The sequence below is a fragment of the Heterodontus francisci genome, chromosome 15 (assembly GCF_036365525.1).
Source record: "Heterodontus francisci isolate sHetFra1 chromosome 15, sHetFra1.hap1, whole genome shotgun sequence".
NCBI classification, from domain to species: Eukaryota; Metazoa; Chordata; class Chondrichthyes; order Heterodontiformes; family Heterodontidae; genus Heterodontus; species Heterodontus francisci.
In genome coordinates this window covers 74486301-74513941 of record NC_090385.1, presented here as the reverse complement: position 1 = coordinate 74513941, position 27641 = coordinate 74486301, and the positions used below count along the sequence as shown (strand labels likewise).

Genomic DNA, 27641 nt, shown 5'->3' with positions numbered 1-27641 from the left:
CCACGAAGTGGAGATCGGTTCGCCAAACAGCAGCACCATCCTTGCCTGCAGATTAATGACAATGTTAGTGTTGGACCTGACAGAACAGATTTCTGCAAGTTCTTGTGTTTCTTTACTTGTTCCATTACCTTCTCCTCTTGCCTTACACCATCATCCCTTTTGTCATTTAATCTCTCCTGCTTTCCACCTTATTAGTCCTCCATTTTGTTCTTTTTCCCATTTCCCCTTTCTATACCTTCTTAAAACCTGTTACATCTCTAACTTTTTCCAGTTCTAATGAAAGGTCATCGATCTGAAACATTAACTCTGTTTCTCTTTCCATAGATGCTGCCGGATATGAATACTTCCAGCATTTTCTGTTTTTATTTCAGATTTCCAGCATCTACTGGATTTTGTTTTTGTACAGATTACATGAAACCTATGAAACAACAGAATACAGTTTACACAATGGAATTCGAGCAAATCCCATCGCTCCTCATATTAATAAACAAGATATGTGACTCCATCACTATTATAGTTTAAAATAATTTACAAGTTAGGTATCCCTCAGCTAACCAAAATACCAGTAGAAAGGAGGAAAAATATATTCTAAAAACATATCAGTGATATAAATTTCAAATTATACTGTGGTTTTAAAAAGGATATAATTATATAAAACAGGATTCCAGGCTCAGTGCCCCTGTGCAATAACCCACTGCATCAATAGTGCAATGAATCGCTCAGTGCATCATATTGCTGTTATCCAACTGATGTAATTTCCTTAAGAAGTTTCGGCCAATTTCCTGTGAAAGACGGTTCATTCTATACTAAAGATGACTGTCAATGATAACCTCAAATCAGTTTTTTTTTTAATCCTGCCAGCTATAATAAACTGGAATTAGAAATGAAACACAAAACCTTTCGTTTCCCAGCAAAACTCCAGAAGACAAGGCTGTAAAATCAACCAGAAAGCTATTCCATCTGCTCCCTATGGCATACCGTGGGCACATCCACCCAAAATATAAGGGAGTATGTTCCAATGAAATGCTCATGAGTGGAAAAATATTTCCTGTGATCAACACCACAAGCCCACTTTCAACAACTGTTCTTTGTTGTTCATTTAAGTGTTTATACGTTATAAATGGTAATTGTTACAGACATACAGTTGTCTGACTGAAGAAACAGGATGGTAGCCGAAGCAATTTTCAAAACCAAGAAAGAGAGAAGACTACGCAGAGAGGGAGGACCAGCGGGATTAGTTTTGGTCTGCTCTAACCAACAGCCGGTCGGGCAGGGGCAGGACAGGGAGCGTGGAAGGTCTGGTAGGCTAAACCGCATTTACTTTAATGCAAGAAGCCTTACAGGTAAGGCAGATGAACTGAGAGCATGGATTGGTACATGGGATTGTGACATTATATCTATTACGGAAACGTGGTTGAGGGACGGGCAGGACTGGCAGCTCAATGTTCCAGGGTACCTATGCTTCCGGCGTGACAGGGGTGGAGGTAAGAGAGGAGGGGGAGTTGCACTACTGTTTAGGGAGGATATCACGGCAGTACTTAGAGAAGATATCCCGGGGGGGTGGGGGGGACGTCCAGCGAGGCCATATGGGTAGAACTTAGAAATAAGAAAGGGTGATCACTTTGATGGGATTATACTATAGGCCCCCCAATAGTCAGAGGGAATTGGTGGAGCATATATGTAGGGAAATCACAGATGGGTGTAGGAATTATAGGGTTGTAATAGTAGGTGATTTTAACTTGCCTAATATTGACTGGGAATGCCTTAGTGCTAAGGGATCAGATGGGGAAGAATTTGTTAAGTGTGTCCAGGATAGTTTTCTGAAGCAGTATGTGGATGGCCCTACTAGAGAAGGGGCTACACTCGACCTCCTCTTAGGAAATGAGGCTGGGCAGGTGGTTGATGTGTCAGTGGGGGAGCACTTTGGGACCAGTGACCATAATTCTATTAGCTTCAAGATAGTTATGGAAAAGGATAGGACTGGTCCTCAGGTTGAAGTCCTAAATTGGGGGAAGGCGAATTTTGATGGCATCAGACAGGAACTCTCAAAAGTTGAATAGGAGAGGCTGTTTACAGCTAAAGGGACGTCAGGCAAGTGGGAGGTTTTGAAAAGTGAGACGGAAAGAGTTCAGGGCCGGCATGTTCCTGTTAGATTGAAGGGCAAGGCTGGCAAATTTAGCGAACCTTGGTTGACGAGGGATATTGAGGGTCTGGTCAGGACAAAGAAGGAGGCATATGTCAGGTATCGGCAGCTGGGATCCAGCGAATCCCTCGAGGAGTATAAGGGATGTAGGACTACACTTAAGAAGGAAATTAGGAGGGAGAAAAGGGGTCATGAGAGTCCCCTGGCAGATAAGATAGAGGAGAATCCTAAAAGATTCTATTAGTATATTAAGAGTAAAAGGGTAGCTAGGGAGAGAGTAGGTCCCCTTAAAGATCAGTGTGGTAATCTATGTGTGGAGCCACGGGAAATGGGTGAGATCTTAAACAAATATTTGTCGTCTGTATTTACCATGGAGAAGGTCATGGAAGCTAGTGAGTTCAAAGGAGGGAACAGCAATATCCTGGAGCATATCAACATTACAAAGGAGGTGGTGTTGGAGGTTTTGAAGCGCATTAAGGTGGATAAATCCCCAGGGCCTGACCAGGTGCATCCCAGGATGCTATGGGAAGCAAGGGAGGAGATTGCTGGGGCCCTGGCAGAGATTTTTGTATCATCGTTAGCCACGGGTGAGGTACCAGAAGACTGGAGGATAGCTAATGTTATGCCTTTATTTAAGAAGGGCAGCAGGGATAAGCCAGGGAACCACAGGCCGGTGAGCCTTACATCAGTGGTGGGAAAGTTATTGGAAGGGATTCTGAGAGACAGGATTTATATGCATTTAGAAAGGCAAGGTCTGATTAGGGATAGTCAGCATGGCTTTGTGCGTGGGAAATCATGTCTCACGGATTTGATTGAGTTTTTCGAGGAGGTGACCAAGCAGATTGACGAGGGCAGAGTGATGGACGCTGTCTACATGGACTTTAGCAAGGCCTTGGACAAGGTCCCGCATGGTAGGCTGGTCCGAAAGGTTCGAACACATGGGATCCAGGGTGAGCTAGCAAATTGGATACAAAATTGGCTTGGTGATAGGAGGTAGAGGGTGGTAATGGAGGGTTGTTTTTCAGATTGGAGGCCGGTGACCAGTGGTGTGCCGTAGGGATCGGTGCTGGGCCCTCTGTTGTTTGTCATATACATTAATGACTTGGATGTGAATGTAGGGGGCATGATTAGTAAGTTTGCAGATGACACCAAAATTGGTGGTATAGTGGACAGTGAAGAAGGTTGTCTAAGGTTACAACAGGATATAGATCAACTGGGAAAGTGGGCAAGGGATTGGCAAATTGAATTTAATGCAAATAAGTGTGAAGTGATGCATTTTGGGAAGTTAAACCAGGGCAGGACACATACAATGAATGGCAGGGTCCTGGCGAGTGTTGTTGAGCAGAGAGTCCTTGGGGTGCAAGTACATAGTTCCCTGAAAGTGGCAACACAGGTAGACAGGGTGGTGAAGGCGGAGTATGGCATGCTTGCCTTCATCGGCCGAGGCATTGAGTACAAGAGTTGGGACGTCATGTTACAGTTGTACGTAACGTTGGTTAGGCCACATTTGGAGTACTGCGTGCAGTTCTGGTCACCGCACTACAGGAAAGATGTGATTAAGCTGGAGAGGGTGCAGAAAAGATTCACAAAGATTTTGCCTGGTTTGGAGGGCTTGAGTTATAAAGAGAGATTGGATAGGCTGCGTCTGTTTTCCCTGGAGTGAAGGAGGCTGAGAGGGGACATGATAGAGATATATAAAATTGAGAGGCATAGATAGGGTAGATAGCCAGAGTCTTATTCCCGTGGTAGGGGTGACTAAAACTAGAGGGCATAGATTTAAGGTGAGAGGGAGGAAGTTTAAAGGGGATCAAAGGGGTATATTTTTCACACAAAGAATAGTGGGTATCTGGAATGAGCTGCCTGAGGAGGCAGGAACAGTAGCAACATTTAAGAGGCATCTGGACAGGTACTTGAATGAGCAAGACATAGAGGGATAATGAATTAATGCAGGCAGGTGGGAATAGTATAGATAGGTATTATGGTCGGCATGGACGTGCTGGGCCAAAGAGCCTGTTTCTATGCTGTACGACTCTGACTCTAAAAAGACAGATGACATAATGGGCCACAAAGCCTCCTTCTGTATTGTAAATTTACATAATTCTCAATTGACTATGTAATTACAATGCAATAGTACTATTTGAACACTGAATGTTACACAGTTCAAGTCTAAACTAAAGAAAATTAAGCTGGAATAGTTTTCAAAGTTTGACCAATTCCACTTAAAAGTCATGAGGCTAAACTGCATAAAATTAAGCAAACAAAGCAAAAACTTAAGACACATGTTCTTTGAAAACATAACTTTGACATATGAATATCAAAATGGTGATATTATAACAACGTATAGTTTACAAAAGCTGCCAATGTCAGATAAACTGCCCTAGCCAAGAAATTGTTTACAATGCAGTAGATTATCATTTTCTAGTTTCTTTTGACTTCATTGCTATCTTAAAAACTGGCCCTTTCATGATTAATGTATAATAAGATAAAATTAAAACATCCACAAAGTAAGTTTATGAATGGGAATTTTGTATACACAACAGGTCTTCAGAATCACCCAAGTAGTGTTGGTTAAGGTTTCGAAAAATGTTGTTCTGCTCAAGAAGTCAATTATGAAATGGGCAAAAGAAGAGAAGCTGCTTTGCAAACCACTTATAAAAATGGGCAATGCTACCATTAGCAGCACTTAATGATATTTTGACCTAGAAGCACCTCACGATGGTTAGCTTTAGAACTACTGGAGAAGCACATTTTCTATACCAAGAGAAATAAATGCTAAACTGAGCCAACAATGTTTTCTCGCAATTGAGATTTTAGCACAAAACTAGTACCGATGGCTACAAATGTCAAAAGCAAAATATGTTTATGCAATATCAGTCAGCCCCTCAGTCACTAAATCACTAATTTGAACAACAATGGATCCAGAATTGGCTGAGTGACAGGAAACAAAGAGTCGTGGTTCTTCTTTGGCCTCCTTGTCTCGAGAGACAATGGGTAAGCGCCTGGAGGTGGTCAGTGGTGTGTGGAGCAGCGCCTGGCGTGGCTATAAAGACCAATTCTAGAGTGACAGGCTCTTCCACAGGTGCTGCAGAAAAATTTGTTTGTCGGGGCTGTTACACAGTTGGCTCTCCCCTTGCGCTTCTGTCTTTTTTCCTGCCAACTGCTAAGTCTCTTCGACTCGCCACACTTTAGCCCCGCCTTTATGGTTGCCCACCAGCTCTGGCAATCACTGGCAACTGACTCCCATGACTTGTGATCAATATCACAGGACTTCATGTCGCGTTTGCAGACGTCTTTAAAGCGGAGACATGGACGGCCGGTGGGTCTGATACCAGTGGCGAGCTCGCTGTACAATGTGTCTTTGGGGATCCTGCCATCTTCCATGCAGCTCACATGGCCAAGCCATCTCAAGCGCCGCTGACTCAGTAGTGTGTATGAGCTGGGGATGTTGGCCGCCTCGAGGACTTCTGTGTTGGAGATACGGTCCTGCCACCTGATGGCAAGTATTCTCCGGAGGCAGCGAAGATGGAATGAATTGAGACATCGCTCTTGGCTGACATACGTCGTCCAGGTTACTGGTGATAGTTGAGCCTAGGTAGGTGAACTCTTAAACCATTTCCAGAGCGTGGTCACCAATATTGATGGATGGAGCATTTCTGGCCTCCTGCCCCATGATATTCGTTTTCTTGAGGCTGATGGTTAGGCCAAATTCGCTGCAGGCAGCCGCAAACCTGTCGATGAGACTCTGCAGACACTCTTCAGTGTGAGATGTTAAAGCAGCATCCTCAGCAAAGAGGAGTTCCCTGATGAGGACTTTCCGTACTTTGGACTTTGCTCTTCGACGGGCAAGGTTGAACAACCTGCCCCCTAATCTTGTGTGGAGGAAAATTCCTTCTGGAGAAGACTTGAACACATGTGAAAGCAGCAAGGAGAAGAAAATCCTAAACAGTGTGGGTGCGAGAACACAGCCCTGTTTCACGCCACTCAGGATAGGAAAGGGGTCTGATGAGGAGCCGCCATGTTGAATTGCGCCTTTCATATTGTCATGGAATGAGGTGATGATACTTAGTAGCTTTGGTGGACATCCAATCTTTTCTAGTAGTCTGAAGAGACCACGTCTGCTGACGAGGTCAAAGGCTTTGGTGAGATCAATGAAAGCAATGTAGAGGGGCATCTGTTGTTCGCGGCATTTCTCCTGTATCTGACGAAGGGAGAACAGCATGTCAACGGTCGATCTCTCTGCACGAAAGCCACACTGTGCCTCAGGGTAGACGCGCTCGGCCAGCTTCTGGAGCCTGTTTAGAGCGACTCGAGCAAAGACTTTCCCCACTATGCTGAGCAGGGAGATTCCACGGTAGTTGTTGCAGTCACCGCGGTCACCTTTGTTGTCATAGAGAGTGATGATATTGGCATCGCGCATGTCCTGAGGTACTGCTCCCTCGTCCCAGCACAGGCATAGCAGTTCATGTAGTGCTGAGAGTATAGCAGGCTTGGCACTCTTGATTATTTCAGGAGTAATGCTGTCCTTCCCAGGGGCTTTTCCGCTGGCTAGAGAATCAATGGCATCACCGAGTTCCGATTTTGTTGGCTGTATGTCCAGCTCATCCATGACTGGTAGAGGCTGGGCTGCATTGAGGGCAGTCTCAGTGACAACATTCTCCCTGGAGTACAGTTCTAGGTAGTGCTCAACCCAGCGGTCCATTTGTTTGCGTTGGTCAGTGATTATGTCCCCTGATTTAGATTTGAGGGGGACGATCTTCTTGATAGTTGGCCCAAGAGCTCTCTTAATGCCATCATACATTCCTCTGATGTTTCCGGTGTCTGAGGCCAGCTGAATATGACTGCATAGGTGTTGCCAGTAGTCGTTTGTGCAGCGCCTGGCTGTTCTTTATGCAGTGCTTCTGGCTGCTTTAAGTGCTACGGATGTTAACTCGCTGGGGGCTTTCTTGTAGTTCAACAGTGCAATGCGCTTAGCGGCTATGACAGGTTTCAGCTCTTCATTATGAGATTGAAACCAGTCTGCATTTCTCTTCGCACGTTTGCCATAGGTGGTCAAAGCTGACTCATAGATGGCGTTTCTTATGTGGGCCCACTTGGTCTCAGCATCCCCTGTGGGAGTGTTTTGAAGGGCTGTTACAAGTGAATTTAGAAATTTTTGTAACAGCTGTGGATGAGAAATTCTGCTCGCGTTGATGCGCGAGTGGCCCTTCTGCTTGGAATGATGTAACTTCTTTGGTCTGAGTCTAACCTTGCTGCACACCAGGGAGTGGTCGGTGTCGCAGTCCGCACTGTGGAAGCTGCGTGTGATTTGAACACTGTTTAAGGAGGCTCGCCTTGTGACGATGAGGTCCAGCTGGTGCCAACGACACGATCTTTGGTGCCTCCATGAAACCTGGTGACAGGGTTTAGTGTGAAAGAACGAGTTGGTGATGCAGAGGTTATGATAGGTACACAACTCAAGCAGTCTCTGCCTGTTCTCATTCATCCTTCCAACGCCATAGCGCCCAAGGCAGGAGGGCCATGAGTCATGGTCGGCCCCAACCCTGGCATTAAAGTCCCCCAGCAGGAATAGGTGTTCGGTGTTGGGGATGCTGCGAATGATGTTATGGAGTTCCTCGTAGAACTGATCTTTAGCTTCAGGTGGGGAGCGGAGTGTTGGTGCATAGATGCTGAGTAGGTGTACTGGACCAGAGGTGGTGAGCAGTCGGATGGACAGTATGCGTTCCGAGCCATTTGAGGGAGGCTCTATCATGCTGAGCAAGGAGTTTCTGATGCCGAAGCCCACTTCATACTGTCTTGGTTCTTCAGGATCCCTGCCCTGCCAGAAGAAGGTGTAGTCTTGCTCTGCTAGGGATCCACTCACAGGGAGGGGTGTCTCCTGAAGTGCTGCAATGTCTCCATTGAGTCTACTGAGCTCGTTGTTAATGATGGCGGTCTTCCGAGAATCGTTGATTTGTGTAAGGTCTTCCAACCGGGCAGGACACATAGTTCTGACGTTCCAGCTTGCAAAGAGAAGAGCAGGTACCTTCTTTCCTTTTTTCATGTTGTTTGGTGCGGTGGTGCAGTCCACCTTTCGGGCAATGACCCTGAGCTCCAAGCACCCATTGAAGCAGGTAGACTGTGGCGGGACAGAACCTTATTGACCGGGGGCTGCCCGGTTTGAGGCGGGCGGTAGCTGTCCAGTGAGGTGCGGTGACCTCTCCCACCGACAAAGGGAACCCGTGGTGCCCAGTTTCTACGCCAATTTAGCTGGACTTATAACCCGTAATTGCTGCCTTCCGTGTTGTTTCAGTCGCTGTGAGGCAACTATGGAGTGACCTCTCCATGGCGCATGCCTGGGCGAATTTATGGAGGTTGAGAGTTGCCCAATCGCCAAAAATCAGTCAGCCCCTCAGTCACTAAATCACTAATTTGAATAATAATGGATCCAGAATTGGCTGAGTGACAGGAAACAAAGAGTCGTGGTTAATGGATGTTTTAAAGGCTGGAGGAAGGCTTGCAGTGGAGGTCCCCAGGGGTCAGTGTTGAGAACTTACTCTTCCTGATATATATTAATGACCTATACCTTGGTGTACAGGGCACAATTTCAAAGTCTGCAGATGATATGAAACTTGGAAGCATTGTGAACTGTGAGGAGAATAGTGTAGAACTTCAAAAGAACATAGACAAGTTGGTGGAATTGGCAGCTAGGTAGCAGATGAAGTTCAATGCAGAGAAATGATTCATTTTGGTAGGAAAACCATGGAGAGACAATATAAAATAAAGGATACAATTCTAAAGGGGGTGCAGGAGCAGAGGGACTTTGGGGTATATGTGCATAAGTCATTGAAGGTGGCAGGACAGGTTGAGAGAGCAGTTAATAAAGCATATAAGACACTAGCTCAGCCTCAGCCGGAGTACTACATCCAGTTCTTGGCACCAGACTTTAGGAAAGATATGAAGCATTGGAGAGTGTACAGAAAAGATTCACGACAATGGTTCCAGGGACGAAGAACTTCAGTTATGAAGATAGATTGGAGAAGTTGGAGCTCTTTTCCTTGAATAGAAGGCCAAGAGGTGACTTAATAGAGGTATTCCAAATCATGAAACGTCTAGACAGAGCAGATAGAGAGAAACATTTCCCACTCATGAAAAGAATCGAGAACGAGAGGACACAGATTTAAACTAACGGGTAAGAGAAGCAAAAGTGACATGAGGAAAACCTTTTTCACACAGCGAATGGTTAAGGTCTGGAATGTGCTGTCTGAGAGTGTGGTGGAGGCAGGTTCAACTTGAAGCATTCAAAAGGGAATTAGACTGTTATATGAAAAAGGAGGAATGTGCAGGGTTATAGGGAGAGGGCGGGGGAACGACACTAAGTGAATTGCTCTTTCGGAGATCCAGTGGCGTACCGTGGGCCAAATGGCCTCCTGCTGCTCTGTAACAATTTGGTGATTCTGTAATTTGACAATTTTGTTCAGAAGCTTCAAAGATAGACTAGTGTGGGAAACAAACAACTCACCATCACAATTATGAGGGATGCTCATCTAAGTTTGGGATTAAACATTGTGGGGCAAGATTTCACCCTGCATTAATCCTCTGCCCTTGGAGCTTACAACGTTGACACTGAATACCAAAACAGAAAAGCCCCCTTCTCCAGCAAAGATGTCTTGAATTTTGATGATCAGTGTATTTACCCAAAAACTAACAAAATTAATGCGACTTTAGGTATTACACAAATACAATGGATAATGATATTTTCCTTCCTTTCTCCAAAGGAGATATAGTATGTTGCAGTAACTAGAAGTCCCAATTTCTGATAAAGCAATTTGGCCAGGCTTGAATAAACTAAACTAAGCGGCACAGTGGCGCAGTGGTTAGCACCACAGCTTCACAGCTCCAGGGACCCGGGTTCGATTCTGGGTACTGCCTGTGTGGAGTTTGCAAGTTCTCCCTGTGTCTGTGTGGGTTTCCTCCGGGTGCTCCGGTTTCCTCCCACATGCCAAAGACTTGCTGGTTGATAGGTTAATTGGCCATTATAAATTGCCCCTAGTATAGGTAGGTGGTAGGGAAATATATAGGGACAGGTGGGGATGTGATAGGAATATGGGATTAGTGTAGGATTAGTATAAATGGGTGGTTGATGGTCGGCACAGACCCGGTGGGCCGAAGGGCCTGTTTCAGTGCTGTATCTCTAAACTAAACCACTGAGGTTCGCTCAAACTGGGATTTGAAAGTTAACATTTTTGATGAATGAAAGATTAAAACCTGCAGAATAAACTTGCATTCAAATTAAAATGTGGCACAGTAAGCCACTACCAGTAATTAGCAAACTAGTAACTCACTGGTTCTAAAAATAAAAAGATAGATTCATAAATCACATGCAAGTCAAACACACAAACTAACATTGGGTCCCTGTATAAATTTGTACCTTTTTGGCCCTTCTTCTGAGTGATTAACGGCTGCAAACTGTAGGAGACATCAGTACTGTGCAGATTCTGATAAAATCAAGCTCTTGGACAGAGGGCAGCAGGCGAAGCAGTGGTGCTTGCCGCTGACAACAAAAAAAGCTGCCCACAAAGACCTAGCAATTTCTGTGGCATGGATTTTCCCTTTCCCAACATGAAATTAAATCTGGCACCAAGTCAAGGACATCTCCAGGTGTCCAGCAACAGAGATGTTTATCAAGCAAGATAAACAGTCAATCCCATTAAGAATTCTCACAAACAGCCAACCAGGAAGTAAAATTATAAAAATTAAAGAGATCGAAATAAAGATTTGGAACATCCACATTAGAAGCCGAAATATCAAACTTAAAATTTAAAATATATGGAATTATCTTGATGGAAAAAATTGACATTACACAAATGCAAAATTAGTTTGCCAGCGCCAGAGAGGTTCTTCAGCAGCAATTATGATTTAGTACGCTGTTTAAAACCCAATTAAACCTCATTAACAAGGCCTAACTCTTTTTGGGGTTTTTAATAATATTATAGCATAAAAGGGGGGCTCTTGTCAGTGCAGTGATTTCCAGAGATTGCCATCTGTGGGCACTTCAACAGCACACCCTGTGGAAAAGCAGGGAATCACTGACAGCAACTTGGGGATTTTTGCATTTAACTGTACACGTGAGGATGCCAAAAGTTGCTGTCAGTTTCACAGGGTGAACGCTGACCACCTTGTCATCTTTACAATTGTGAAATCCGAGCTAATATAGAACTATCGATATTTTTAAAATGCCTGATATTTTACAGAAGAAATGAACTTTTTGAAAACAAGGGTATTCACAGGCTGCTGTCATCATGTTGCCTTGGTTCTTTTGCCATTCACCTTAAATCGGTGAACCAGAGGACACTGATTTAAGGTGAAGGACAAAAGGCGACATGAGAAAATTTCTTTCTGCAACGAGTGGCTAGGACCTGAAATGCAGAGCCTGACAGTGTGGTGGAGGCAGATTCATTCGTGGCTTAACCTTAATTATCTTATGACAGCCAAGTGAGGAGGTGGGTCACAGTCGCCCCTTTCACCCTTCTTATTTGACCACAACAGGGTTTATTACTTTTAATTAGTGATGGTGCTTACCAACTCTGAGAGTGTTTTACCTTTACAGTGATCCTGGAAGAACCAATTGGACAGTTTTTTTTTTGAGTTTAAACAAGAAAGAGGTAAATTTATTATACTTAACACTCTAACCCTGATTTAAAAATACTTTAAAAAGGCTACACATTCACATGAGAATCACACACACACACATAGATTACAGAGGGAAAATAGATTTGGTGTTGGATTAAAGTCCAGAATAAATGGAACTTGAATACAGAACTTACATTTTTTAAAAAGTGGATGATCCGGTAGTCCACGGGGCTGAAACTATATTCTCGAAGTCCTCATTGGTCAAAGTGTACTTTGTGGTTGGCCTTTTACTCAGCGTTTTCTTGAAGGCAGAATTGTCGTTGGCTCTCTTCCCCAGTCGCTGGCTGCAGCAGTTTGTCGGCTTGGCGGGTCCACCGTCACAGACGGTTTTCAAACAATGTTTTCTGGGGAGAGGGAGAAAGGCAAGCACGCAGCTTTCACTAATGCTGCAGTCTCAGTTATTCTTTGTCTTCTGTGATTGGAACAAAACTTCTGTTTTTTCAGAGATGGGCAGATGGTCACATGGTTCTCTCAATCCCCTTTGTTTTTAAATGAGATACAAGGTTCAGAATTGGCTCCACAGGTTCCAGGATGTCAAAATTTACACTCAGTGGGGTTTGTTCTTTCAGTCATTGCGCCAGGATGGCCTTGACTGTTGTGCTCATGAAGCAATCCTGGGTAATTCAATTACTTACAGCAAGCCATTGATCTGAATCCAGAGCAGCTCAGACTTCTATCTGCAGTTCAAACTCCTGGTGTTTCAAATGCAAATTGCAGTGGCTATTTTGGCTGCTAGTTTTGTTAAAAGTTATTGTAGGATTTTTCCCATTAAAAGTCTAATGTAAGTTTCCAACTGATGAAATTAATATTTCTCATTTGGCATATGGGGTTTTCTTGACAATCTGAAGAAAAAGAATTTGCAGGGCTACACTGAAAAGACAGGGGTGTGGAACTAGCCGAGTTGCTCTTGCAGAGAGCTAGCATGGACACAATGGGCCGAATGGCCTTCCTCTGTGCTATAATAATTCTTTGCAACTTACTTAGAATTACACAGAATGCACAGCCAAAATCAAATCATTCAACCCAATGTGTCCACGCCACCCCACATCATCTAATCCTACCAACATTACCTTCTATTCCTTTCTCCCTCGTGTTTATTTAGCTTTCCCTTAAATGCATCTATGTTGATCACCCAACTTTCCTTGTAGTAGTGAGTTCCACATTCCAACCACTCTCTGGGTAAAGAGGTTACAAATTAGAAATGCAGTACATAATTTCTCAATTTGCCAAGTATGTACTAGCTAAATGAACTAAATTATAGGAAATAGGCTAATGTTAAAAGAAAGGAAACCATGGATAACTGTTGCTTAATTATCAAGAATCTTTGAAGATACTGAAGTATTAAAACATTTAATTGAAACCTAAAAACAAGGCTGGAAAAGCTCACAAGCATTGACTGTGTCCTGCTTCTGGAAGTAAAGCTTTCTCTCTTCTGACTATATTAAACCAAAGGATGATAATTCTACTCAGATAATACAGTTAACCCTTCACTTGTCAGCAACTGTCAACCAGAAGCAGCACAGATGCACATTTGGTAGTTTAATGTCCCCAAGATATACTAGTCATTTAATAATAAAAAGTTAAGATATAAAATCTAGACAATTTTGCAATAATGTTACCAACTTTACAACTGCATTTTTGATTATATTATCTATATGGTCATGGATTATAACTTTCTATTATGATTTAGATCTATATGATAAACCATTTATTCATTACAAACATTGTTGAAAAAAAATTTTCAAATAATAAATAAATTTTCAGGTAAACAGGCAAAAATAATTTGCTTTTGGCATTCTGCACCATTTATAAGCATAAATGGGTTAACTGCAAGTATCAATTACCAACTGCAAGTACCAGGTTATTGTGACATGCCCAAAATTACAATTCAGGTCTTCAGAGGGCAAATCCTATTTTGATGGCACTGCCTTAATTTCTGGCAATTGTTCGAGTAATTTTTGGGCATTCCTCATGGACAAAAGCAGAAAATAAGTGCTCTTCTATAAGTAGAGCTTTTGTGCATTAACTAAAAAGCTTAGGAAATAATGGGACAATTGCTAAGTGCAGCCTTTCAACACTACCACAACTGGAGTTTCATCACTCTTCATCCATTTTTATGCAGGAAGCACACCACTATAAATAACACAAAGAACATTCAAGAAGCACATTTCCTACTGCTCTTATTAGGAAATCTATTTTTCTAGCATGATGCAACCACACAAAACAAGAATGGCATTTGCCCAGAGCCAACAAACTGTTAGTAGACTGACCCTTCAAAATATGCAACGGAGTATTTAACATGAAAGATCCTCAGGATAAACTGTAGCACGACCATTCACTGCCATTACTCCCAACATCATATATTTTAAATCTTGGTCAAACTGTTGTGATGCAGGCCCCCATCTGCCAAGAATGAGGCACATTAATTTCACCACAAGGACATTAAAGTTCAAATTGTTGCTGGGAAGAAGAGAAGGCCTGTGACAAGAGGTTGCCAGGCCCCTGGCTGGCTTGACATTTTTGCATATTAACAGACAGTGCTTGGAACAAAGGAGCTATCCCCTGCGCCAATACAATCCACAAACAGATGTGGTCAAGCCAGTTAGTCACATGACTAACTTGTTTAGCAGTCTGGATTATTTTCTGAATTGTACAGTTTGAACTGAGTCTACAGAAAGCGGTTTGCTCCTGGACTGAAAAGACCTCTCCTGTCTGCTCCCATCTCTTTCTTATGGAACTCCAAAACCCACTGAAGACACATGAACACCAAGAGAGAAAAGTCTCCTACAGTGAACAAGGTTTAAGAAGAATACTGGGCCCCAATAAAAAAATAAGATCTACCGACAATCAGGACTCTACAGCGAGCTCGAAGCACAGTAACAAAAAACCCTCTTCAGAGATTGCCTCAAACGTTCCCACTTTATTTTTCTTCTGCTCTTTCTGTCCCTATCTGCATGTGTGTATCGTGTATGCAAGCTAGCATGGGCACGTCGTGTATCTGAATTGGAGTTTAAGTTGAATAAATTTCAACTGTTCTTCTTTAAACCCAAGAAAGCCTGTTTGTGCGTGTTTCTTTGCCTTAGAATTAGAAAGCAGTGAACAAGGATTCACCAGGGGTGAGCTAAAAATAGGGTGTTTAAAATTAAACAGAAGGCTGAAAGAGAACCCTAGACCTCTTTCTCACCTAGTCGTAACACTGTCCAAAGAAACATTGAAGGGAGGGCATATCGATCAGCATGCTGCCAAAGCCATTTTATTTCTACACGTACTCACAGAACTCCAAGAAAATTTGCTAATTCTGAACTTAAATTAAAATGTGAAATGTCATAAGTGAAGATTATTGCATTACAATTTAATGTTATGAAACTAGAAATTACAAAAGGTTCTAGATGTACAGCTAAAATGTACCTGAACAAAACTTGACTTTTCAAATCAATTTACTTAGTGTGCAAGTGTTGAAACATTTGGTACACATAGATATCATCTCAAAAATCAGCAGAATGCTGCTTCCTGAGAGGATATCTCTATTTCCATTAAATAAAAATACCAAAAAGTTAATCAGTCTGACTTGAAGTAACTTGCGTTCACAGTGATGCTTCAGTGTGTTTCTAGTTTCAAAGTTAGATTTGTATTGTTTTAAAGCAGCAAACACCTGAATGCTCAGCTGCTAACAGCAAACAAAATGGAAAATACAATAACTGTGAAAGTAAAGAAAAAGAATACAGCATATGTATATATTAGTATTGGTGTAATACATTTAGTATAATTTGTGTTCCACATTTTTCCCAATATTTCCAGCCTATAAAGAGATTCTTAGAGGAAATTATTATATTGTCACTGCTCTAACCCACAAGCTAAGCCACAACACTTCTTGTATTGGTCAGAAAGTAACATGAATTTGACTGCAGAGCAATAGGCCAAAGTTTACTTCTATGGTTCCCCAACAAGACACATTCCAAGTCTCTATTAAGCTGTCCAAAGAAACATTAAACAGAACCAAGCCTTTGCTATCACTTACTTCTGTTACATTTTATTTTGAAGAGCGAGAAAAGCAGATTCCAGGACATGCATGTATCAGGGATCTGAAGATGATGAGGCACATGATCAATTATGCACACATGCACAATACACAAGGGAGGTTCAAATGCCCAGAGCATGTAGTAGATCCTATTCTGGAGCAGAACTGGGCTCCATGGGGGACAACTATAAATTGCATCTGACACATTATGTTCTGCTCTAAACTCAATTCCAGCAAGCATCGATTATGAAATGCACCATTTTCAAGTGAATCACATTACAATTTTAATGTTGCTATGAAATAGAAACTGTTCTGCAAGGATACAAAAGTAGTTATTTCATTGTAACATAATTAAAAGCCTATGTGAGGATGTCATACAACTTGTAACATCACTACAAAACAGCTTCCAGTTCCCACAACATTAAAACTATAGTACAAGTATCTGCAATCAGAGGACAACCTGACACCAAAGATAAGTGGCCAGAGATTTCTTGTTGTCTCACACCACTTGTGTTCAACACAGCTTGGAGCTTCAGATCAGGTTTAAAAAGTGCCTAGGATCTCTTCAGTACTTTTTAAACATACCTGGAGCTCAGATAAGTGATTAGCTGGTGCAGCCTCTGCCACCCATGCTGCCTAAACATTTAAATTTTACCTGCTGGGCAAGAAGCTTCGCACAAGCATGATTACACAGAATGCTCTCCCACATTCCAAAGAGACTATACACCAGGGTACTGCCTGGCTGAAACCTATATTCAACAACTGGTCTTACATTGAGCTGCGGTATACATGCGCTATGACTAGTTCTCTGCCACAATGAACTTACATGACATTTTAATGAAGTACAACTGAATTATGACCACTTGCGACACTTAATAAATTATTTTGTACTGTACCTTAGCACATCAACACACAAAACTACTCCATTGAACAGTGGGCAAAGAGCATTTAAAGTATTCACACATTACTCAGATTTTTTTTCTATAAATTCCACAGGTAGAAAAATGTCTCGTCTACTTAGTATTGAGAACCATTACTCAAGAAAGACAAATTCCATACTCTGATTTTTTTTTTCAATAGTACAAAATATTTTTAACAATCATCGTAAATTTAGTTAATGAACATAGACAACAAGACAGAATGCCATAACTCCTAATTCAGTCCAAATTTTGCAATTTCATTCCATTTATGAAGGTTGAACTTTTGTTTTGGTCAACAACATAGGCAGCATCAGAGCATTTATGTCTACTCTTACGTCAATGTTGAAACTTACGTTACACTGCAGCATGCATTTTAATGGAAGGATTTGCATCCGTTCATTTATAGATACCATAGATTTGACAGATGATAGCTCAGGGATCGCAACATTTGCTGCATATGTTTAATTCAGACAATCACAAAAAATTCTAAAATTTCTAAAATTTGTCCTAGGCCACTATTTTTGCCTGCTAATCAAGTCTTGTTCAAAAAGGGAATGCTGAGATCAGTTTTTTTTTTAACTTCACTAGCAAGCTGAGTCATCTATAGAATGATGAGTGTACAACGATGAATCAGTACAGAATTGACATGTTACATTAGGGAACATAGAAGTGACATTGAATCAAACTGCGCAGAAGGCAGTCATTCAGCCCATCTTGCCTGTGCCAACTCTTCAAAAACGATATCTAATTAAACACACACCCATGCTCTTTCCTCATAATCCTACATAAGAATTTGTTCAAGAATGTGTCATTCTGGTAGGTCGTCAATTGTACAAATCCCAATATTCCAAGCCAGGAACCAAGATATTTTATATAAAATATTAAAATAGCAGAATAACTTCGACAAAAACATACAATTACTCTATGTGTGATAGAAGTGTAAGACTGTGTTTATTTTTTTTTTAAATACTTAGCACCCAGCCCCAATATGAACCATTTAGCCATGACATTTAACTGTTGGGTGATTTACAATGGTCAGCCCTCTGCTGTCTCCAGCCCCACTTCCCTTACCAACCTTGGATGCAAGGACTTCTGCTGACATTTTGTCAGCATCCCCTTCCACAGAAAGTAGATTTTGATTTCAATTACCTGGAATTTCTAACAGAACAATGGGCGATCTGTGGAGGAGATGCTTCAGGAACAGGCTAGGTACATTCCAACAAGGGCAAAAGGTAGGGGAAATCAAAGCCAGGGTTCCTTCAATGACGAGGGAGATCGAGTATATGATGAAACAAAAAAAGGTATAAGATGCATGTCAGGTGAATTCTTCAAGTGAGAACCAGGTCAACAACAGTAAGTTGAGAGGGGAGGTGTAGAGGAAAATAAGACTGGCAAACAAAGAATATGAGAATGGAATGGCAGTAACATAAAAGGGAACCCAAAAATCTTCTACCAGCATGTAAATAGCAAGCAGGTAATAAGAGGTAGAGTGGGACCTATTTTGGATCACGAGGGTGATAGATGCTTAAAGGCACAAGGCAAGGCTAGAATATTTCATTAGTACTTTGTTTCGATGTTTGCAAAGGAAGGGGATGCTGACAAAAAAATCAGAAGAAGTGGCGATGGTACAGGTAATGAATGGGGTGAAAATTGAGAGGCAGGAGGTCCTGGAAAGGCTGGCTATGGTTAGAGTGGATAAGTCAGCTGGTCCAGATGGCTTGCATCTAAGGTTGGTAAGGGAAGTGGGGCTGGAGACAGCAGAAGGGCTGACCAGAATCTTCCAGTCTTCCCAAGATATGGGGGAAATGCCACAGGCTTGGACAGTGGCAAATGTGACACCCTTATTCAAGAAAGAGTGCAAGGACATTCCTAGTAACAACAGGCCAGTCAGTTTAACATTAGCAGCGAGCAAGGTTTTAGAAACAATAATCATGGAAAAAAAAAATCAACAAGCACTTAGAGAGGTTTGAGCTAATTAAGGATAGCCAACACAGATTTGCGAAAGGCAGATCATGCTTGACTAACTGAATTGAATTTTTTGAAGTAACAGAGAAGGTTGATGAAGGAAATGCAATGGATGTTGTCTATATGGATTTTATGAAAACGTTTGACCAAGTAACACATAAATGGCTGATTAACCAAACTGAGTCTCATGGAATAGGAGGGCCAGTGTCAGCTTGGATAAAAAATTGGATCAAGGACAGAAAGCAGTGAGTAACGATAAATGGTTATTTTTCAGACTGAAGGATGATAGACGGTGGTGTTCCCCAACGGTCAGTGCTAGGACTTGTGCTTTTTTGATATATATAATTACTTTGATATTGGAATAGAGAGTAACAATTCAAATTTTGCCAATGATACCAAATTTGAAGGAGTGGCAAACAGTCAGGATAATACAAATCAACTGCAACAGGACATAGGCAGCGTTAAGAAAGTGCTTCCATTTTTTTAATATTTTATTTTTTTGAGGGCATGTGTTAAAACTGAAAAGATTCTATGGATAATAAAAGCAAAATACTGCAGATACTGGAAATCTGAAATAAAAACAGTAAGTTCTGGAAATACTCAACAGGTCAGACAGCATTTGTGGAGAGAGAAGCAGAGTTAACATTTCAGATCTGCGACCTTTCATCAGAAGATTCCATGGATGTGTTTTTTTTTAACCAAGTTCACTGAAAGGACATTTGAGATGTTGTTTGAAAACAACCTGTGCTGGAAATCAGGTGCTTTAAGTTCAATAAACAATAGAAATCTTGGTGACCTGGGGAAGATGTTTACCAAGAAGCCACATGTCAAGGTTTATGGAGGTCTGGACTTTCTGTTTGGGGTATGAACTGTTTTGAAGACAGTTGGAGATCAATTTGCCAAGGAAAAACCACCCTGTTCACCTCTTTCACGACCTCTTTGAAGAAACCCTGCAAAGATCCTGTGAGGGAGAGCTAAAATCCCTGGTGCTGCATCTCTCCTGAGAAGCTGGAAAAACCTGCCAGATTTGTGACAACAAATTTGAAGCAGTGGCAAACAGTGAGGATAATACAAATCAACTGCAACAGGACATAGGTAGTTTTATGAAACTGCTTCCATTTTTTAATATTTTATTTTTTGAAGACTTGTGTTAAAACTGAAAAGATTCCATGGATAATAAAAGCAAAATACTCAATGCCGCCTGAAAAGAATGCTTTAGAAAAAATCCCAGTGACCTGTCTCCGTATACCCAGACGCCAGAACAAAAAGGGATAACTGACTTCCTTCCATATCTTCTCTTTTTTCAAGAATTAGCAAGTATTTGGCCAAAGTATTTTTTTTTGTAACAGACCTCTGCAAAGAATTCCTGTATTTTGTGTGTGTGTGTGGGGGGGGGGGGGGGGGGGGGGGGGCAAGGGGGATTTAAAAAGGGAATTTTCATATTTCAATGCATGTTAATGCTTTGCTTTCTTACTGGATAAATCTTGTTTGATAATAAACTGATAATTTTGTTGTTTATTAAGGAAACCTGGCTGGTGTATTTTATTCTGGGATAAAGAGTAGAATACGTGATTGACTACATCAGTAACTGGGTAAACATTTAAATATATGTTGTGACCTGTGGAGAAGTGGAACTAGTAAAGACAGTGCACTCCTCCCACTCCAGTCATAACAATAGACTAGCAGAATGGACAGATAAGTGGCAAATTGAATTTTCATACAGAGAGGTATGAGGTGATGCCTTTTGGCAGAAGGGATGGGAAAGGTCATATACACTTAATGGCACAATTCTAAAGAGTGCGCAGGGACAGATGGACCTGGGGGCTCATGTACATATATCTTTAAAGGTGACAGGACATATTGAGAGAGTGGTCAGCAAAGCTTATGGGAGCGTCGGCTTCATAAATAGAGATATTGAGCACAAAAGCAAGGAAGTTATGTTGAACCTTTATAAAGCTCTGGTTAAGCCAAAGCTAGAGTACTATATCCAGTTCTAGTCACCACACTTGAGAGGGTGCGGAGGAGGTTTACCAAAATGGTTCCAGGAATGAGGGATATGGGGTTGTTTTCCTTGGAGCAAAAGAGATTACAGGAAAATTTGATCGAGGTGTCCAAGATTATGACAGATTTGGATAAGGTACACAAAGAAAAACTCTTCCCATTAGCTGATGGTACAAGGATGAGGGAACAGATTTAAGGTTTTGGGCAAGAGATGCAGAGGGGTTGTGATGAAGAACTTTTTTTAAGCAGTAAGTGGTAATGCGCTTGGAACAGCCTGCCTACGAGTGTGATGGAGGCACAGACAATGAATGATTGCCAAAGGAGATTTTACGGACACTCAGGAAATAAACTTGCAAGGCTACGGGACTGACAGGATTCCTCTATGGGAGCCAGCACGGACTCAAGGGGTCAAATGGCCTCCTTCTGTGCCATTAATGACTCTATGATGCAAGCCTAGGAATTAATTTTGGCTTGGCTGAAATTCCAGCAGTCAAGTTAAAACGTTGTTGGCTAAGATAGGAACATAGGAACAAGAGTAGTCCTTTTAGCCCCTCAAGCCTGTTCTGTCATTCAATGAGATGATGGCTGATCTGCAACCTAACTGCCTATTCCCGCCTTTGCACCATATCCCTTAATAAATTAACAAAAATCTATAAGTCTCAGCTTTAAAATTAAATGGTCTAACATCAATTGCGGTTTGCAGAAGTAAATTCCAAACTTCTACCACCCTTTGGGTGTAGAAGTGTTTCCTAATTTCACTCCCGAAGGTTTGGCTCTAATTTTTAGATGACTACCCCTAGTCCTAGACTTCCCAAATAAAAGAAATAGTTTCTCTCTATCAACCTTATCTGTTCCCCTGAATATTTTTTGGTATTTGATATCTGATATATTTAGAATTCTAAATAGCTTACACAAATCAACGATTCTCGGAAGACCGCCATCATTAACAACGAGCTCAGTAGACTCAATGTGGACATTGCAGCACTTCAGGAGACTCGCCTCCCCGCGAGTGGCTCTCTAGCAGAGCAAGACTACACCTTCTTCTGGCAGGGCAGGGATCCTGAAGAACCAAGACAGCATGGAGTGGGCTTCGCCATCAGAAACTCCTTGCTCAGCATGATAGAGCCTCCTTCAAATGGCTCGGAACGCATACTGTCCATCCGACTGCTCACCACCTCTGGTCCAGTACACCTACTCAGCATCTATGCTCCAACACTCTGTTCCGCACCTGAAGCTAAAGACCAGTTCTATGAACAACTCCATAACATCATTAGCAGCATCCCCAACACCGAACACCTATTCCTGCTGGGGGACTTTAATGCCAGGGTTGGGGCCGACCATGACTCATGGCCCTCCTGCCTTGGGCGCTATGGCGTTGGAAGGATGAATGAGAACGGGCAGAGACTGCTTGAGTTGTGTACCTATCATAACCTCTGCATCACCAACTCGTTCTTTCACACTAAACCCTGTCACCAGGTTTCATGGAGGCACCCAAGATCACGTCGTTGGCACCAGCTAGACCTCATTGTCACAAGGCGAGCCGCCTTAAACAGTGTTCAAATCACACGCAGCTTCCACAGTGCGGACTGCGACACCGACCACTCCCTGGTGTGCAGCAAGGTTAGACTCAGACCAAAGAAGTTGCATCATTCCAAGCAGAAGGGCCACCCGCGCATCAACACGAGCAGAATTTCTCACCCACAGCTGTTACAAAAATTTCTAAATTCACTTGTAACAGCCCTTCAAAACACTCCCACAGGGGATGCTGAGACCAAGTGGGCCCACATCAGAGACGCCATCTATGAGTCAGCTTTGACCACCTACGGCAAAAGTGCGAAGAGAAATGCAGACTGGTTTCAATCTCATAATGAAGAGCTGGAACCTGTCATAGCCGCTAAGCGCATTGCACTTTTGAACTACAAGAAAGCCCCCAGCGATTTAACATCCGCAGCACTTAAAGCAGCCAGAAGTACTGCACAAAGAACAGCTAGGCGTTGCGCAAACGACTACTGGCAACACCTATGCAGTCATATTCAGCTGGCCTCAGACACCGGAAACATCAGAGGAATGTATGATGGCATGAAGAGAGCTCTTGGGCCAACCATCAAGAAGATCACCCCCCTCAAATCTAAATCGGGGGACATAATCACTGACCAACGCAAACAGATGGACCGCTGGGTTGAGCACTACCTAGAACTGTACTCCAGGGAGAATGCTGTCACTGAGACTGCCCTCAATGCAGCCCAGCCTCTACCAGTCATGGATGAGCTGGACATACAGCCAACCAAATCGGAACTCAGTGATGCCATTGATTCCCTAGCCAGCGGAAAAGCCCCTGGGAAGGACAGCATTACCCCTGAAATAATCAAGAGTGCCAAGCCTGCTATACTCTCAGCACTACATGAACTGCTATGCCTGTGCTGGGACGAGGGAGCAGTACCCCAGGACATGCGCGATGCCAACATCATCACCCTCTATAAAAACAAAGGTGACCGCGGTGACTGCAACAACTACCGTGGAATCTCCCTGCTCAGCATAGTGGGGAAAGTCTTTGCTCGAGTCGCTCTGAACAGGCTCCAGAAGCTGGCCGAGCGCGTCTACCCTGAGGCACAGTGTGGCTTTCGTGCAGAGAGATCGACTATTGACATGCTGTTCTCCCTTCGTCAGATACAGGAGAAATGCCGTGAACAACAGATGCCCCTCTACATTGCTTTCATTGATCTCACCAAAGCCTTTGACCTCGTCAGCAGACGTGGTCTCTTCAGACTACTAGAAAAGATCGGATGTCCACCAAAGCTACTAAGTATCATCACCTCATTCCATGACAATATGAAAGGCACAATTCAACATGGTGGCTCCTCATCAGAGCCCTTTCCTATCCTGAGTGGTGTGAAACAGGGCTGTGTTCTCGCACCCACACTTTTTGGGATTTTCTTCTCCCTGCTGCTTTCACATGCGTTCAAATCCTCTGAAGAAGGAATTTTCCTCCACACAAGATCAGGGGGCAGGTTGTTCAACCTTGCCCGTCTAAGAGCGAAGTCCAAAGTACGGAAAGTCCTCATCAGAGAACTCCTCTTTGCTGACGATGCTGCTTTAACATCTCACACTGAAGAATGCCTGCAGAGTCTCATCGACAGGTTTGCGTCTGCCTGCAATGAATTTGGCCTAACCATCAGCCTCAAGAAAACGAACATCATGGGGCAGGATGTCAGAAATGCTCCATCCATCAATATTGGCGACCACGCTCTGGAAGTGGTTCAAGAGTTCACCTACCTAGGCTCAACTATCACCAGTAACCTGTCTCTAGATGCAGAAATCAACAAGCGCATGGGAAAGGCTTCCACTGCTATGTCCAGACTGGCCAAGAGAGTGTGGGAAAATGGCGCACTGACACGGAACACAAAAGTCCGAGTGTATCAGGCCTGTGTCCTCAGTACCTTGCTCTACGGCAGCGAGGCCTGGACAACGTATGCCAGCCAAGAGCGACGTCTCAATTCATTCCATCTTCGCTGCCTTCGGAGAATACTTGGCATCAAGTGGCAGGACTATATCTCCAACACAGAAGTCCTTGAAGCGGCCAACATCCCCAGCTTATACACACTACTGAGTCAGCGGCGCTTGAGATGGCTTGGCCATGTGAGCCGCATGGAAGATGGCAGGATCCCCAAAGACACATTGTACAGCGAGCTCGCCACTGGTATCAGACCCACCGGCCGTCCATGTCTCCGTTATAAAGACGTCTGCAAACGCGACATGAAATCGTGTGACATTGATCACAAGTCGTGGGAGTCAGTTGCCAGCATTCGCCAGAGCTGGCGGGCAGCCATAAAGACAGGGCTAAATTGTGGCGAGTCGAAGAGACTTAGTAGTTGGCAGGAAAAAAGACAGAGGCGCAAGGGGAGAGCCAACTGTGCAACAGCCCCAACAAACAAATTTCTCTGCAGCACCTGTGGAAGAGCCTGTCACTCCAGAATTGGCCTTTATAGCCACTCCAGGCGCTGCTTCACAAACCACTGACCACCTCCAGGCGCGTATCCATTGTCTCTCGAGATAAGGAGGCCCAAAAGAAATAGGTTACAACTGAAAAACATTAGCGTGTTTAAGAAAAATGGTGGATAAAACAAGTCCTAAATCAACAATTGCAAGGCTCAACTAGCTAAAAATTCAGGATGTAAAAATCTTTAAAATCCATAATAGGATGAGAACACTGCTGAGTACAGTAACCACTTTGTTTCTTCAAGCACACTAAATCGAGTCACATCATGTACTCAAGAAAAGACTGCTTCTGTTAGTCTTGCTCATTTCCTTGGAAGGTCAACTGCATATAAAAAAAATTAACAAAAGGATACCTTGCAAGGTTTAATCACATAGTTCACAACAGGCATCTCTGGAATTCAGGGTTGCCAAACCAAGTCATATTAAGAGTGGTAAAACCACTATATTGTTTTCACTGGACATACTGAGCAATCCAGATATATCACATGAATGTCCAAAAGGATGCCAATGTGAAGATAAATAACTCCGTTAAAGACCATAATAGTTGCAATGGAATATTCTACTTAACTGGGTGCTGCCAAATGTAGGTTTTTGCTAACAGCTACTAAAACATTGATGACAGACCAATTAGAGCATTTTATATCATCTTCCTCTAATGCTCTATCTAATGGAGATTTAAACTTGTAATGCAAACTCCTATGTAAATGATTTTCATTAGTTGAACAATCCTAACCAGTTTAGTAGGTATTGATCTGAAAGAAAGCAAGCAAACTTAAAAGCAGTGTTACATATTGAAATTCACATGTTTACATTTGGGCATCCAATGTTTACATTTGGCATCAGTAATCTGTCAATGTAAATTACTAATTCCTAGAAGAATGAACATATACAAACGCAAACAACAGATGTGAAAGTTCATTTGAAATAAGCCAAAACTACACAGTAAAATACAAGAAACCCACTTTGGAACACCAATAAAACATCTGATTGCATCTTTATATATTTTTACTAACACAATGTACTTCACATGGGGAGGAAAGTGCAGATAACACGTGCCTAATTGTTAGTTTCAGTGCCTCTAAAATGGATATATATTTACTTTCAAAATCAGTAACTGGTTACTTAATTTGATATTAATTTTACAGAAGCAGAATGTGAATCTTTCTTACAGCACTTAAATCAGTTATATCGGCCACTTTCAGTGCTTTCACAGTTGATTCTCAACACTTATGCAAGAAAGTGTCAAAATCACTTCCCCCTAAATAGACATCACCATGTTAATCTTTCACATTCATGGCAACTGAAAAGTTTTTACAGTATATATAATGTATTGCAGTATATTTATATATTGAAGAAAAGGTTTTTTGACCAAGAACAGGGCACAGCAATCGAAAGAACTGCCAATTACTTGTCTTTTTTTGTTATGATTTGCAGGCTATTCAGTCTTACCATCTGGAGAAATTGGCCTATTGCATGAATGACATCAAATGTTTCTAGCTCCATGTATAACGAGGTTTAGAATCAAATCATTACAATCTGAGACGCAAGCTTATCTCCCCTAGTCTGTTTTTAAAATGAGTGTTGTGCACTGGATGTGCGGTATACTAAAATGTCAAAGTAAATGCTTCCTTTCTTCAGAGAATAAATTCAAAGCGGTTGTTTCCTTCTCCATACAACATAACACATTTACAGGAAATCAGAAAGATGTTTTGGGTTTCTTCGAGATCATTTTTAATACACAAATTGTAGAAACACACTTTACCAACGAACACATTTTAATCTATTACACAAGGGAGTGATTGGCATGTACAATTTACCGGACGGGGTGGTTCAGCAACATGTGCATCAAGCAGCACCATATGTAACTGATGAGCAAGCCACTGACAAATGCAATTCTGCTCTTGACTGCAAACATGTTTTTAAATTGAAGGCTTCAAAATGTTTGCAAGTACAACAGATATCATTGGTGTGTACTTGGCATGTACCAGAAGGGCCTGGCAACTTCACTATAACCTGAGTTTACTGACACCTGGCTGTTAATTAACTGTCTCAACCGGGGAAAAAGTACAAGTAATTGAAGCCTGTGAAAGTATGTAGCACTCACCAGCTTGGGTTTGTTTCTCGGGTCATCTTCGGGAGGTTTCTTCTTTGAGGAGGATCTATCTCGGCTGCGGGGCGGCGATTCGCTTCCTGTCGGCGGCTGCTGCCCGTCCATGTTGAGCGGTGTAGAGAGAGAGAGGATCAGGGAGGAAGGGAGGGTGGCTGTGGGTGCGGGCGGGTGTTTATCTATGGGCGTCCCTGCTGGGCGGCAGCGGCCCGACAGAACATCTCACTCACAAACTGGCCTTGCTCGCTCAGCCCAACGCTTCTTCCTCTCGGTTATGATTCTTTTGCTTTAACTCCACTATTGACGCTCCTGCAAAAACACAAGGTTTTTTGTAACCAGCAATTGATGAGCCTAAGTTTAGCGCCCTCTGCCCCCAAACCGGACAGCAATACCTCCTCCGTCTGTCAATGTTTGTTACCCACAACCGCTTCCTCGCGGCGGTGCATGCGCAGGCAGTAGGCCACACCCCTCAACTCGCCTTTCCTCCGATTGGCTACGTTCCACGTCAATCACGACGCAAGCCTGCTCTCCTCTCCCCCACTCCCCCCCCCCCCGAACTGCAGGTGGTTACATCACTCTATTCCTTTGGGGTGACGTCAGGATAGAACTGACTGAATGGAACACGTGTGTCTCTGGCTGATTGGGTCAGGAAAGAGGTGACAGTTCCTTTCTGAGGACCGCCCTCCACACAAACACACGCACACATCGAACTAAACTGCACTGGGTTCTTGGCTCCCAATTTTTTATTTAATGGCACAGCACTGAGATAACAGAGATGTCCCAAAATGGCAGTGGCAGCAAATTCGATAGTAACGTTCAAAA

The 27641-nt window shown here is 42.7% G+C and overlaps 1 protein-coding gene across 4 annotated transcripts in view; it reads right to left on the bottom strand.

Moving 5' to 3' along the window:
• diaph2 (diaphanous-related formin 2) overlaps window positions 1–27273 on the bottom strand; it is a 967621-nt gene extending 940348 nt beyond the window's left edge. For 3 of the 4 annotated variants that reach the window (XM_068047700.1, XM_068047699.1, XM_068047701.1), the window contains exon 1: window positions 26817–27272. In XM_068047700.1, coding sequence (XP_067903801.1) covers window positions 26817–26927 — 111 coding nt within the window. In that variant the 5' untranslated portion in view covers window positions 26928–27272. Of the gene's footprint in view, window positions 1–26816 lie in introns of all 4 variants that reach the window. The other variant, XM_068047702.1, reaches the window with a different exon arrangement.
• Window positions 27274–27641: the final 368 nt, after the last annotated feature.